This window comes from Crotalus tigris, unplaced genomic scaffold (genome assembly GCF_016545835.1).
Source record: "Crotalus tigris isolate CLP2741 ecotype Arizona unplaced genomic scaffold, ASM1654583v1 scf7180000017663.5292952, whole genome shotgun sequence".
Lineage (NCBI taxonomy): Eukaryota > Metazoa > Chordata > Lepidosauria > Squamata > Viperidae > Crotalus > Crotalus tigris.
Window position 1 is genome coordinate 5,098,037 of NW_024096550.1, and position 15,063 is coordinate 5,113,099.

Below are 15,063 nucleotides of genomic sequence, written 5' to 3' on the forward strand. Positions count from 1 at the left end.
GCTTCTAAGACTACCTTAATTAAAGAATAATCAAGGTGGAAGCATCCACCACAGGTAGGGCAAGATACAATATACTGTATATAAACAGCCAGCAAACCTACCCTTCATTGGTGATCATCCCTAGCCTGACAATGAAATATCTGCAAGGAAAAAAAAACCTCAGCACCAAAAAACTAATAATTTAACTTTGATCTATAATAGTCTCTTGTGTTGTAACTAAAATGCAATTTAAACTTGAAATGCTGTACCTAGTAAGGCAACCTGCATTCTAAGCTATTTTGCTTCAGTAGTGTTACTGTACCTTATATTTTTGGATCACAGACTGGGATCAACAAAGATAAAATTGGTTCTTAATTCATCTACAATGACATTTTAATTTTTCTTGTATCGTATTCATTTTAAAAAGTTATATTCAGAGACTGGAGCTTTGTTATAGTAAAAGGTGTACTTCAGTTTTTATGCTTAATTATTTCTGTATTACAATATAACTGGATGTCCAACTTATCAGAAGAATGAAACATCCATTCTTCACTTATGTATGCAAACACTTCTTTATTCAGTGTGAGGAATAATGATAATATAGATATTACTAATATAACTTTAAATGACACTGTTAAAACATTTATATGGTTTGCAATTAACCACTTTATGAAGTCTGTAGTTTAGTAATCTGTCATATTCTATGAATTAAATATTCTGATACTCTGCTTTACCTTAATAAGAACGTTGTGAAGTGTTCTATGTTAGCAAACATTGAGTGGAAAGGTTTTTTTCCATATTTTGCTGTAATAATAAGGTCTTAAAGTACTTCTAGTCTTTATTTGAAGGGAAATAGCTAAGTTTGTTTACTCTTTCCTCAGTCATAGTTTTTAAAAAATACTAAATCCAAAAAACTATAAAGAAGTTTTGTTTTTTTCCCCACTAACCAGTTTGGATACCACCACATTAAACTTTGCTATTTAACATGGTACAATATATTTTCCGGCACCTATTGCTTTCATTGGAGATCTTGTCTTTTAATGGATGGAAGGCCTAGCTAAAGTATACAACCACTTACATATTCTCTTTGTATAGCTTTCTGTAAAAGGTTATAATGACAAGCAACATATTCTGCTGAAGAAGATTATTGAGAAAATGGCTACCTTTGAGATTGATGAAAAGCGATTTGAAATTATCAAGGAGGCGGTAAGCCATCTGAAAAGTTTGATCCTATTAGAATGGGAAACATCCTATCTGTAAAAAAAGGAAAGTCGTTAAACATGAATTGTTCTATTTCTGTACCATATAAATGAATATTTGCAGAAGAGGACAGGATGGTGGGCACAATGCATAGCTCTAAAACTTAAGTTAAAATCCTGTACACTTAATAGGGAATGATCTTTACTAATCAGTGACTTATTTCTGAGTTGATAATATAAACTGTGATCCTTAAGCCTTCAGTTTGCAAAAGGCTAGGAATCCATGGTGTGAATAAATGGAATAAAAGGAATCATTCCTTTTATTAGAGATAGATTTTTCACTCATGGCAGTGTCTTCCTGATTCCCCAGCCATATCCGTTTAACCATTGAAAATGTTCTGTGATGCTTTTTTGTTTTTACTCTGATTCAAAGAGTGGGGAAAGACTGGAAAATAATGTATTCGTTTGCTATTCCCCAGACTCCAGCCTATGCAAGTACTTGCTTACAATTATTGAGCCCCAGTATTAAATGCAATCTTTGTGCAATTTTAAGGCTGTTTTATTAACCAATCTCACTTCCTGATTTCAGGTCTTGACAAAGAGGAAGCCTTATTTCCTTCTATATTTTATTTGAATGCTTATTTTAAGTATAAAATTGATTAAATCAGTGAGGTTTCTTGAAAAGCTACATTATTTTGCCTTGGCTTTTGTTTTACTTCAATAGTATATGCGATCACTCAACAACTTTCGAGCTGAACAGCCACATGAGCATGCAATGTATTACCTTCAGCTCTTAATGACAGAAGTTGCCTGGACCAAAAATGAATTAAAAGAAGCTTTAGATGGTAAGTTTTTGCCAAATCTAAATTGCATGTTTTCTATGTTCCTTGGTATGTTAATTTGGTTTACTTTAAAGGAAATATGTCCAAAGATTCCATGGATTGTTGTGAGGAGCAACAATTATTGTGATTGTTGTGAGGAAGTTGAAACAAATATGGAGAAATTTCTGTTTTTCCATGACTGTGACAGTAAATGTATAGAAATCAATTTATGAATTTCAGCAAACAATAAAGCTTTAAAATTAATTTTGGACATTGGTGTCCATTTGTTTTTTAACTATTATTTAAATACAGTTTTTCTTTACAATTCAGATTGAGTATAGCTGTCGTCTTACTATGTATAGGAAAAAAGTATAGAATCTACATGATAAATGATTTACAAAATGTGACAATCTTTTTTTGCTATCTCATCCCATATTCATCTTAGAATTAGAAGCTTCGTGAGTTAGAGTTTTATGATGAAGAAAGACAGGATTTCCTTACTAAAAGAGTTGATTCCTTTCTTACCTCTACCTAGCTTGTGTTTGGTTTTGGTTTCCTATCTTTCACACTATGCTTGTCTATAACAGTAGGAAGTTGGTTAATCTGGACTACGTCTATAGTTCTTTTCATGTTTATTGATGGCTAATTACTTCAGGTAAATTGTAGTTAGAAGTCAAACAAAACAGGTTCTATCAAAACGTGTGAAATGATTGAATTTAGAATGCATATCCCACTGAATGCATTGCAGTATAGTAAATAGCATCTAGATAGAAATATATATAATTGATTCCACAGTCAGCCAGATGTTTAGACTGGATTTGGCATTTTTGTCCACTTACTGAGTCCTTCCCAGGGATCTGGGATAGGAAGATGCTGTTTAATAATATTAAAGATATGGTCTCAGGATGTAAGCTGTTCTAAGTAAAGCTGCCTTTTGCAATTGTATAATGGAGATTTTGTCAATGCTGATTGCGTTCAAGTGGTACTCTAGTTATTTTAGAATTGCACCATAGGCATATATTAGTATTATTATTACTATTGTAGTCTTGTCTTTGTTTGGTACCACTCAAGGCAGCATACATAATACTCTGGCCTTCTATTTTCCCCACAACAACCTAGTCTGATGAGTTGGGCTGAATGAGAATGACAGGGACCTAAAGTCAACCAGATGACCTTCATGCTTGAGGAAGCAAGAACCCAGGATCTCTAGATTCCCAGTCTAATACTTTAACCTCTACACCAAATGTTTGTCTGCATCTGTCTGAAAGAAAGATAGATGCAAAGGTGTGTAGGTGTATACCTATGTAGGCATGAATGTGCCAGAATTAAAGGTAATAGCTGTAACATGGCGTTCTTCAGTTTCGTGCCTTATAGACACATTAGACCACCATTATGATAATTCTCAATGCTGGAATTTGATATCCAACATAAATGAGAATACATTGAGGTTTGGAAAGATACTTGTAGCATACACATGTGTGCTAAAATATAATATCAGAATAACCACAATTTTAAATCATTGTTACAAAGATGTCAGGGCAGTTACGTACCTTTCAAGAGTGCTGATGTCAATGCTGTAACATTGGATGTTCCTGCTCTGACAACTGATGGAAATTGCAGCCATTTTTACTTTGCTTTTAACATGCTTTTTCTTCTGTTTAGAAATTAAATGTTGAAGGGGGGATGGGGTGAATGCTTGAGCTCAGCCATAATAAGAATGAAGCTCGGCTTTCTGTGGTGCTGCGCTGTGCCGATGGCAGCTACTTTGGAGCCGTCCGTCTGAGACAGTGTAAAAACTGCGGATGACAGCAGACATCAGCTGTCCCACAGTTTGAAACTTCTTTCCCGAGCAAAGGGAAAGAGGGGAGTTTTTTTCCTTGGATAGTGGTAGAGCCCTCAAGACCTCAAAGATTTTGGGGGGGGGGTTGAAGGGTGAGCTTCCACGGAGTCCGAGGCATTCTCCACTTCTCAGACGTCTTTGTCCCTTTTTGTTTTTTGGGAGAAAGCAAGACGCCGCTTCCACATCCGCAATTAAAGTGAACTGGTGAGTTGATTTTGAAGCGGACAGAGCTGATCAGGGGAATTTATGTGTTAATTTTGGACTTTAACTCTGGAGAAGAACAATCTTTTCCCTTTATTTTAAGGGAAAGTAAAATGGCGATGAGAGGTTTCTCTTTCTCATGCGCATAAAAGGAAAGTGAGGAAAGGATTTTCACTTTTTCATTTTTTATTTTTATTTTTTTTGTTTTCTTATAAAGTTTTAGCAACTTTCGGGATTCTGTGTGTTTGCATGAGAAGGATAAATATTTTTTTTTCTTTTTATAAATAGAAGAGGGTTTTTCTTTTCCCTCTTTTTTTTTTTTTTTGGTCTTTTGGATTTTTCAAGAAGGACAAAAACTTTTTAAAATGGCTTCGAAGCATCAAGCAATCTCTGCTGTGCCTAAGGTGGCTTCTTCTCCGGCAATACTGACAGCTCAACAACGTAAACCTAGATCACCACCACCCTCTCCGCCTGTACCACCGCTTACGGTAAAAGATATTCAAGATGTTATGGGCAATGTTGTGTGCCAAATTAGAGAAGAAGTGAAGGAACTTTTAGAAGAGAGAAATAAAGTTATGAGGGAGGATATAGTACAGGCTTTGCAAGGACTTGCCTCTGTTGTTGAAAAGCTGGACTATCGTATTGATGATGTTGCAGATAAAGTGGATTTATTGGAAGATCGTGTTGAAAGTGTGGAAAAAATGGTGGAGATTTCACAGGATGAAATTGTTATGTCTCAGTATAGAGAAATGGAATTCGCTTTAAGAATCAGAGGTTTAAAGGAAAATATGCAAGAAAATTTGAGGGAGGTGGTGGCAAATGATACTGCTGTGATATTGGAGAGGGAACCTGAGGAGATATTGAGAGAAATAGAAAAAATGTTCAGAGTTAACTCGTGGATTGCAAAGCAGAGAAATTTACCAAGAGATGTGGTGATTTATTTTGGAAAAAGATCCTTACGTAATGAAATTATACAAGCATTTTACAATCAGAGATTTCAGATTGCTGTTCAGGATGTTATAATTCTAAAGGAGATTCCATCAAAAATGTTAAGAAGAAGAAAAGACTTTGCTTCTCCAGCAGGATGGCTGTAGAATCCACCAGATGGGTTCATGACAGCCTTTCTGCCCGACAGACTAGGTCAAAACTTTGGCCACACCCCTCCTTTGGGCGTGATTCCAGTTTTGACTTAATCTCGAAGCCCGTTGACAGCAAAAAATTTGAGCTCCTGAGATAGCAAAGATTTTAGAGACAAAATCCTCCTCTCTCTGACTATAGTGGCAACTTGGTCAGCTGAATTTGAAAGAAATCGATCCCGGCTTGTGGCTCGGTGCTCCGAGCTGTCCGTCAGATCTACATTCCCCTGAGGGCGCTAAGCGGTGTGGTGAGAGTATCCCAACCGATTTCCCAGTAACCGGCCTTTTTTCTTCAGTTAACAAGCCCTTAGTTTGGCGAGCAGCAGCGGAGCTCCTTTCCGCCCAGCTGGGACGCGCAAGGCTCCGCGGTCCGGAATGACCGTCAGAGCCGCAAATCACCTTGCAGCAGTTAGGGAGGCAGAGAGGCTGTCGGATAGTAACAGAGGCTGTCCTTTTCCCTCAGCTGAAACGCTAAAGCCCCCGCGACCCCCCGAAACGACTGGGAGAACTGCAGAGCCCTGGGCAACCGAATAAGGAGATACGCGATTTATCTGCTCACTCCTGATTACCTCAGCTGGCAAAGAATCTGTTAGGGCTGTAATCGCCATTTTGAGCCTCGTGGCCTTTTTGACAGTTGACAGTTAGAGGGCGTGGCCTTCAGCCTCAGCGCCATCTTGGGTGTACTCACTGTAGTCCTCCATTTTAGGTGGGTCATCCACCCGGAGGTTTCCCAACAGTTCCAAAATAATAATAATAATAATATAAAAACAGAAATAAAAAGGAGAGAGGAGAAAAGAGAGAGAGAGATATTACAATTTTACACCCTTGGGTCTGTTTTAACAGCCCACATATTGGGGGAAAATACAATACTCCAACCAATTACCTTTTAATAAGCCTGTGGTCATTATCATCCATTGGCCTTGGTGGAGAAGAGTGAGGGAAGTCTAAACTAATTCCAGCTGTTCCCTAGTGTGACCTTTGTCACCGGCTTAACAGGATCTTTCCTCTTCGGTAAAGAGCCTATCTGTCCGGCCATTGTTTTGTGTGCAGAGCGAGGCTTGCAAACCTCAAATATCTGCTATTGATCTGCGTGTCCTGTTTCCCCCATTCCAGGTATTGCCTACTCGGGGTACCTGGCCACAATGGCAGACAGTGTCTCACATTCAGCTATACAGGGTCCCAAACTGCCCCCCCTCAACAACAACAAAAGCGCAGATCTACAGAATCTGGAGTGGGGGGGGAAAGAAGGCCAAAACAAAACATATTTCCCAGAAGGGACCCACCAAAACAGCTGAGCGAGAGGCCTTGAGGAGACATTTGGCGCTTGAAAGACAATTCTCCAGGGCCCAGAGAATCAGATCCAATGAGGCTGACATGGTTTCCCCTGCCCTATTGGAGGCCCCTATACCAGAACCTACTTCCCAGGAAGTCCTCAGAACTTGGTCTCCTCTGGGGGAAACCGAACAGATGGATTCCCCTCACTCTTCATCACCAGCATCCTCACCAGACCATACTCCCCCTGTGCCTGCATCTAACAACAGAGCTCAGGAGGACATATGGTCTGCCCAATTTCAAGCATTCATACAAGATGCTTTCTCCCAATTTATGTCTTCTAAAGGTCAAATAGCCTTTCAACTCCCATCCCTTAAAGGGCGGAACAAGGCTCCTGCTACAAATATATCTGAGACCTCCTCTCAAATAGGAGAGGTGGAATCAATAGACCTGGACATGACTGACATGCCCCTTTCGGAGGACGAAGGGACCACTCCTGAGCAGACAACAAACTCTGGCCTCTTTGACCCAGCTCTTCTTAAATTCCTGTTGATCAAGGCAGTTTCCACTGTCAATCTAACCTCAGTTCAGGAGGAGAAACCTTCCACAAGTAAGGAGGCTAATCCCCTTTTCGCCCAAAAAGTAGCACAGGACAAGTACATTCCTTGTCCCGAGGTATTTCGCACCTCTGTAGAGGAGCAATGGTCTTCCTTAGCAGCAGCACCTACGCCTAACAGCGTGGAGAGGAAGTTATTTAATGTGGCTCCTTCCTTTTCCGACTTACTCGATGTCCCCACAGTAGACAGTCCCCTGATTTCATTGTTTTCCACGTCTGCTATTCCAGGGGACATGGCAGAAGCTCTGAGAGCGGAAGACAAAAAGTTTGAACACTCCCTCCGTCGCACACACCTGGCCTCTGCCTGGGTGGCCAAGGCAGCAACTTCCTCGTCTTTCTTCACCAGGGCCTGTATTATGTGGCTTCGCGAGCTGCAAACCACTATACCTCCTGATCAGGTCAGAACTCACCAAACTTTGGCCAAAATACTGGCTGCCTCACAGTACATGGCTGATGCCTCGTTACACGCAACCAAATACGCAGCAAGGTCAATAGCAGCCACAGTAGCCTCTCGCAGACTCCTGTGGCTCAAGAATTGGAAAACTGACCTAAAAGCCAAGTGGCGTCTATCAACTTCCAAATACAGTGGGTCACTCTTGTTTGGATCCATTTTGGATCCACATGTAAGTGAAAGCAGGGACAAAAGAAAGATCCTAGTCCACCCATCAAAAAAGCTGGATAGGAAAAATCCACAAGAATTCCGTAGACAGGGATTCCGTCCAAGTAGCTCCTGGGAGTGGAGACAGCCCTTTCGATCAGGGCAATCCTGGGACTGGTCTAGAGGCTCACGATCCTTCTATCCGAGACAGGATCGTTCCCAGGATCGCCCAAACATGGGAGCCAGAGGCCAATTCCAATCCAGACGTCCCTTTAGGGGATCGGGAAGCCAACCCTTTAAGCGTTCCAAGTGACGCCAGACAAGATTCTCCCATAGGGGGTCGATTAGGGAAGTTCAGCGAGGTCTGGGAGCAGACCACCACCGACGCCTGGGTATTAGAAACAAGCAGGCACGGTCTCTCCTTAGAGTTCTACTCTCCCCCACCAAACCGTTTTATCAAGTGTCCCCTCTCCAGAAACACCTCCAAGGCAAAATTGGTAACCTTGGCCATTGCACACCTCTTGTCAATTCAGGCCATAGAAAGGGTACCAAAGGAGGAGGAGGGAAAAGGATTCTACTCCATCCTTTTTGTGATCCCAAAGACCTCAGGAGGGTGGAGGGCGATACTGGACCTAAAGGGTCTGAATTATTATGTAACCTATAGGAGGTTCAAAATGAAGTCCCTAAAGTCCATATTAGCCAGTATCAGGAAGGGAGACCTCCTATCCTCAATAGATCTCACGGAGGCGTACCTGCATATTCCCATTCATCCCAAATACTACAAATTTCTCAGATTTTCCTACGCTCACCGACATTACCAGTACAGGGCCCTACCTTTCGGACTCTCCTCAGCCCCAAGGGTATTTACCAAAATACTAGCAGTCATAGCGGCCCATCTCAGGATGATGCCGGTGCGCGTACAGTTCTATCTGGACGACATTTTAATTCAATCCAGCTCTCATGAACAAGCACAATTAGATATTCAAACCACAATACACATCCTGCAGAATCACAGATTTTCAGTCAATTTCGAAAAAAGCCACATCACTCCCACAAGAAAGCTTCAGCATCTGGGAGTAGTAATAGACTCATCCCGCTGCAAAGTATATCTTTCCCAGGAGCGTCGTGTCAGCATCTCGAAACTGGTCCATCAGGTTCAAAAAGACAGGAAAGTGGCTCTGGCACAGCTATCAAAACTCCTGGGGAAAATGATATCTTGCATGGGCATCGTTCCATGGGCAAGACTCCATTCAAGACAGTTACAGTGGTTCCTCCTCCCTTATCAGAGAAGGAATCTCAGTACCTCCAACAGGAGGGTTACAGTCCCACCTCACACATTGAGGTCCCTAAATTGGTGGATATCACCCACGATGCTCAAGGGAAACATATTCAGGGAACTGACCCGGATCACTCTCACGACAGATGCGAGTCTATTCGGATGGGGAACCCATCTGGGAACTCACCTAGCTCAGGATCAGTGGAAACACTCGGATCTCGTTCACAACATCAATTGGCTGGAACTTCGGGCCATACACCTGGCCCTCCGTCGATTCTCCCACTTAGTAATGGGAAAGTATGTTCTCGTTTTAACCGACAGCGTGGCAGCAAAAGCCCATGTCAACAAGGAGGGAGGAACACGATCCTGGGAACTGATGCAAGAAGCATCGGCCCTAGCTCAGTGGGCAGAATCAAATTTGGGTTCCATCAGGGCAGAACACATTTCAGGGGAGGCAGATCTCCAGGCGGACTCCCTGAGCAGAGCCATAGTGGATCATGCGGAATGGCGCCTGGTTCCGACTCTGTTCGAGGAGATCTCACGGAGGTTCGGTCGACCGCACCTGGACCTATTTGCCACCCCGAAGAACACACAACTACCCAGGTTCTTCTCCAGATTCCCGACACCAGGAACGGAGGGAACGGACGCTCTCCGATGTTGGTGACCAGCGCAACTCCTGTACGCCTTTCCACCACTCCCATTGATACCGGCAACCATACGCAAGTTGATCCTGGAAGGTGCAGAAGTAGTCTTGATTGCTCCACATTGGCCACGATGTCCGTGGTTTGCCGACCTTGTGGATCTCTCGATATCACCCCCGTGGAGGATTCCCCGGGACCGAGTGATCCTCAGTCAGGGCAAACTCTTACATCCAGACCCTCAGTGGCTACAACTAGCCGCTTGGCACTTGAGCGGCAAAGTTTAGCCAGGCAATCCTACTCACCCGGGGTGATATCGATCATTCAAGCATCAAGACGTCCTTCGACAAACAGGATCTACGATGCTACATGGAAGGGGTTCTGCAGGTGGTGTTCAATACATCACTTGGATCCACTCTCGGTTACTATTCCGAATATCTTAGATTACTTGTTAGAAGGATTAAATAAAGGTCTATCATCCAGCACCATTCGTAGGCAGTTAGCGGCCCTCTCAATGGTACTTTCCTGCGACAATTCAAGTCCCTTGTCTCAACATCCGGCGATTAGCGCCTTTCTAAAGGGAGCAGTCAATACCAGACCACCCGTGGTACATCGGTATCCTTCTTGGGATTTGCCTAAGGTTCTACAAGCCTTGACATCAACCCCATTAGAGCCTCTCAATTCATGCTCTCTCCACCACTTATCCTTAAAAGTAGCCTTTCTAGTTGCTATCACTTCAGCTAGAAGGATCTCAGAATTAGCAGCACTATCAGTCAGAAAAGATCTATGCACTTTCTTCAGGGACAAGGTGGTCCTTAGACCGGACCCTGCGTTCATCCCGAAGGTAAACAGCATCTTCCACAGATCTCAAGAACTAATTCTTCCCAATTTCTGTTCAAAACCCACACACAGGCTAGAACATCGATGACACAAACTAGACATGCGTTGGGCTCTGTGTTATTACGTAAAGCTTACTTCTTCTTTCCGTAAGTCGGAAGCACTATTTGTTTCCTTCCAACCATCTACTATGGGGAAGAAAGTTTCATCTTCAACTATAGGTAGGTGGATTAGAGCTTGTATAGCCCAAGCTTATGCCGCTCAGTCAATTCCCGTGCCCTCACACGTGACAGCTCACTCAACACGCAGCGCTGCTACATCGGCCGCGTGGTCTACACAAGCCTCGGTGGAAGAAATTTGTAGGGCCGCAACTTGGTCTTCTCCCTCGGTGTTCGTTAAACACTACCGCGTGGATTCTTTCGCGGCGGCGGATGCTGCCTTTGGTAGAAGGGTGCTACAACAGGTTGTCTCTGCTCAGGATTCAGTGGCCTAGACACTCCCTCCCAAGGGGACATGAGGGCTTTGGTATGTCCCATCCGGTGGATTCTATAGCCATCCTGCTGGAGAAGGGGCGTTGTGTTACCTGAACGCCTTTTCTCAGCAGGATGATGTAGAATCCACACACCCCCATATAGATGGTCTAGGCAGGTGACTAACAAAGAGCTACTACTAGAATTCAACAAGCAACTCTCGTCTCAATCAAAACTGGAGTCACGTCCAAAGGAGGGGTGTGGCCAAAGTTTTGACCTAGTCTGTCGGGCGGGAAGGCTGTCATGAACCCATCTGGTGGATTCTACATCATCCTGCTGAGAGAAAAGGCGTTCAGGTAAGACAACGCCCCTTTTCTATCAGATGAACTTAAAAAATGACAGATGCCGTTCAGATGGGATATTCCAATTGGAATTGTGGTGACCTATGCGGGGACACGTTATAGACTCAATACTGTTTCAAAGGCAAGAGAGTTTTACATTTTTGTCCTGGGAACTTGCTCATCATCACCTCCACGGTCTAAAGTTCTTGATGTGAAAGAGGGAGAGCAGTTAGTTGAAGATGCTGTATCAATGAAAGTTGGAAAATCACAGGTTGAATTGTTACAGCAGTCTGCTGAGATAAAAGAACAGAGAATGACCCAAGCAGCTCATAGACGAAAAGAAAAGGAGCAACAGAAGAAGGAAATAAGAGAATCCACACAAGAATCTGTTTCTGAGCCTGTGGGAGGAGCAAGACCTAAGAGATCTTCGATGGCAGATCTTCGAGCAGTCTTCTCCAGGCTTGCAGCCGGAGGAGATGGCAAAGCTCCTGACCTGGAATGTTAATGGCCTTAATTCTCCACAGAAAAGAAAGAAAATACTTCATTATTTGAAGCAATATAATAATGATATTGTTTGTTTGCAGGAAAGTCATATTACTTTAAAGGATCAAAAATATTTGATTAATGCTCGATTGCGTTCACATTTTGTATCTTCTGCTCCTGGGAAAAAAGGGGGTGTTGTTATTTATGTTAAGAAAAATTTGTCAGCTAAATTAATAGACTCTGATTCTCAAGGAAGATATGTTATGATTGAAGTGGGATTGTATGGTAAGAAACCGCTTATAGTGGGTTTGTATGATCCTAATCAACAACAAAAACAGTTTTACAAGCTTTTACATCAAAAATTGACTTTATTGGATTATAAATCTGTTATTTCGATGGGGGATTGGAATGGAGTTTTGGATATACATAAAGACAAGAAAGGACTTTCTACTTTCTTCAAGCAAGCTAAATTACCTAAGGCTTTTTTTGATTTGAAAGATGACTTGGAATTGAGAGATATTTGGCAGGAACGTAATACGGAAGAGAGAGATTTTACATTTTTTTCTGATAGGCACCAATCGTTTTCAAGAATTGATTTTTTTTTATTACTACGGATTTATATTTTAGTGTTAAAAATGTAAAAATTTTCCCAAGGACATTGACTGATCATAGTCCTGTATGGTTGGAATTAATTGCTGAGAAGGAGGAGAGAAGATCCTGGAGGTTGAATGAAAATTTATTTAGATATGAGGTGAATGTACAGAAACTTAGAGAATATTTAAAGGATTTTTTTATTTTAAATATGTCCAAGGGAACTTCAGTGGCAATGGTTTGGGATGCCAGTAAGGCTTATATGCGTGGGGTTTTGATTCAAATAAATAATGTTTATAGGCGAAAACAAATGCAAAAACGTAAAGAATTGGAGGATGAGATTAAAATAAAAAAAGCATTAATTATGAATCCTTTGGATAAGAATGTAAAGGCTTCTATAAATTTGCTTAAAACACAATTTAATATGTTAATGGCTGATCAGGTTGCAACTAATTTACGTTATATGAAACATAACACATTTTGTAATGCAAATAAGCCGGGTAGGTGGTTGGCTTATCAATTAAGGAAGAAACAGAGGTTGAGAGCTATAGATAAAATAAATTATAATGGTAAAATGGTTTTTCAGAAAGAATTGATTAAAAAATCTTTTTTAGATTTTTACACAAAATTATATATGGGTCAGAAAGTACAGAGTTTGGATCTAGATAAATATTTACAAGATGCTCATTTTCCTAAATTAACAAATGATCAAAGAGATGAGATTAATGGATTGATTACTTCACAGGAAATTATTATGGCAATTAAGCAATTAAAAGTTGGTAAAGCACCTGGTACTGATGGATTGACATCAATTTATTATAAAACTTTGAGGAGATGATAGAGCCTTTAAAGGAACTTTTTAATAGTATATTATTGGGTTTAGAGATACTTCCATCTTAGAGAAGGGCGATTCCAAAAGAGAATCAAGATCTTACTCTACCTAAAAATTATAGACCTATATCTCTTTTGAATATAGATTATAAAATTTTTCAAAAATTTTAGCGAATAGACTTATGATTGTTTTGAACCAAGTGATACATACTGATCAAACAGGTTTTATAACTGGGAGATATATGAAGAATAATGTTAGACAAATCATTAACTTAATAGAATATTTGGATAAAAATAATCAGATTCCTGCAGGTTTGATTTTTTTAGATGCTGAGAAAGCTTTTGATCAGTTAAATTGGCAATTTATGTTAAGGTTGGTTGAAGAGATGAATTTTGGGGATAAAATTTTGCAAGCTCTTAGAGGTATTTATCAAAAACAATCAGCGCAACTTATAATTAATGGAGGTTTATCTGATGTTTTTCAAATCGGAAGGGTACAAGACAGGGATGTCCATTGTCCCCTTTGTTGTTTGTTTTAACATTAGAAATTTTGTTGATTAAAATTCGTGAATCATCTAAAATAAAGGGAATAATGATTAATAAGAAAGATTATAAATTAAGAGCTTTTGCTGATGATTTGGTTGTTACTTTGTCTCAACCAACCTATTCGGTATTGGAGTTGTTACAGATTATAAATCAGTATGGGCAAGTTTCTGGTTTTAAAGTCAATAATAATAAGACTAAAATATTATCTAAAAATATGACCAATTCGGACAAGGAGATCTTAGTTAATTTGACAGGTTTTGAAATTGTAAAAAAGGTTAAATACTTGGGGGTTTTATATAACTGCTTCTAATGTAAAACTGTATAAAAACAATTATGAAATGTTATGGCTTAAAATGCAGAAGGATTTGAATGATTGGAAAAAATTGCAGTTATCTTTGTTAGGGAGATTTGCTGCAGTTAAAATGAATGTTCTGCCAAAATTTCTTTTTTTGTTTCAAATGATACCTATCTTAAAGAAAGAGGTAAATTTAGAAGAATGGCAGAAGGGTATTAATAGATTCATTTGGGCTGGGAAAAAACCAAGAGTTAAGCTTAAAATTATACAAGATGTTCGAGAGAAAGGAGGACTCAAGGTGCCGAATTTGAAATTGTATTATGATGCAGTGGTTTTAACGCTGATTAGTGATTGGGTTAACTTAACAAATTCAAATATACTTTTTTGGGAGGATGGGATTTATTATTTGGATGGCATGCGTATTTCATTTATAATAAAAAGGTGGATAGGGTTTTTAAGTCCCATGTTTTAAGAATTGCTTTATTGCGTGTCTGGAAGAAATATTATAGATTAAATTTTAGAATACCGTTGTGGGGAATTCCTGGGCATGCAATAGAGGGGATAAGGAAAGGAGTGAAAATGGATAGGATTTCTTACAAACAATTGCTTAAGTGGGAAGGGAATAATTGGCAATTAAAATCTATGGAGGAATTAATGCAAGAAAATATTATTTATTTTTGGTTCCAGTATAGGCAATTATTAGAAAGATGGAGTATAGATCAAAAAGTGGGTTTTACTATGGAAGATGTGAATTTGAAACAAATTAAAGATCAAAGTCGAACTCATAAAAAGAGTTTATAATGCTCTAGTGGAATTGGATTCAGAAACAGAATTAGTTAAAGATTGTATGGTTAAATGAGCTCAAAATTTTGAAGACCCGATTTTATTAGATACATGGGAGGTAATTTGGGTGAGGAATGTTAAGTTCACCCAAGCTCAAAATTTACGAGAAAATTTTTATAAAATGTTTTATAGGTGGCACCTTGATCCACAAAAGATGTCTCGTATGTATCTGAATGTACAGCCCAAATGTTGGAGATGTGGTTGTTTGGATGCAACGTACTACCATATCTGGTGGTCATGTAGAAATATA

At 40.2% G+C, this 15,063-nt stretch overlaps 1 protein-coding gene across 5 annotated transcripts in view; it reads left to right on the forward strand.

Annotated features, from left to right (window-relative positions):
* Positions 1-15,063, forward strand: part of IDE (insulin degrading enzyme) — a 97,429-nt gene that overhangs the window by 64,995 nt on the left and 17,371 nt on the right. For all 5 annotated transcript variants that reach the window (XM_039336050.1, XM_039336047.1, XM_039336048.1 and 2 more), the window contains 2 exons: positions 1,075-1,185; positions 1,903-2,023. In XM_039336050.1, coding sequence (XP_039191984.1) covers positions 1,075-1,185; positions 1,903-2,023 — 232 coding nt within the window. The remainder of the gene's footprint in view (positions 1-1,074; positions 1,186-1,902; positions 2,024-15,063) is intronic.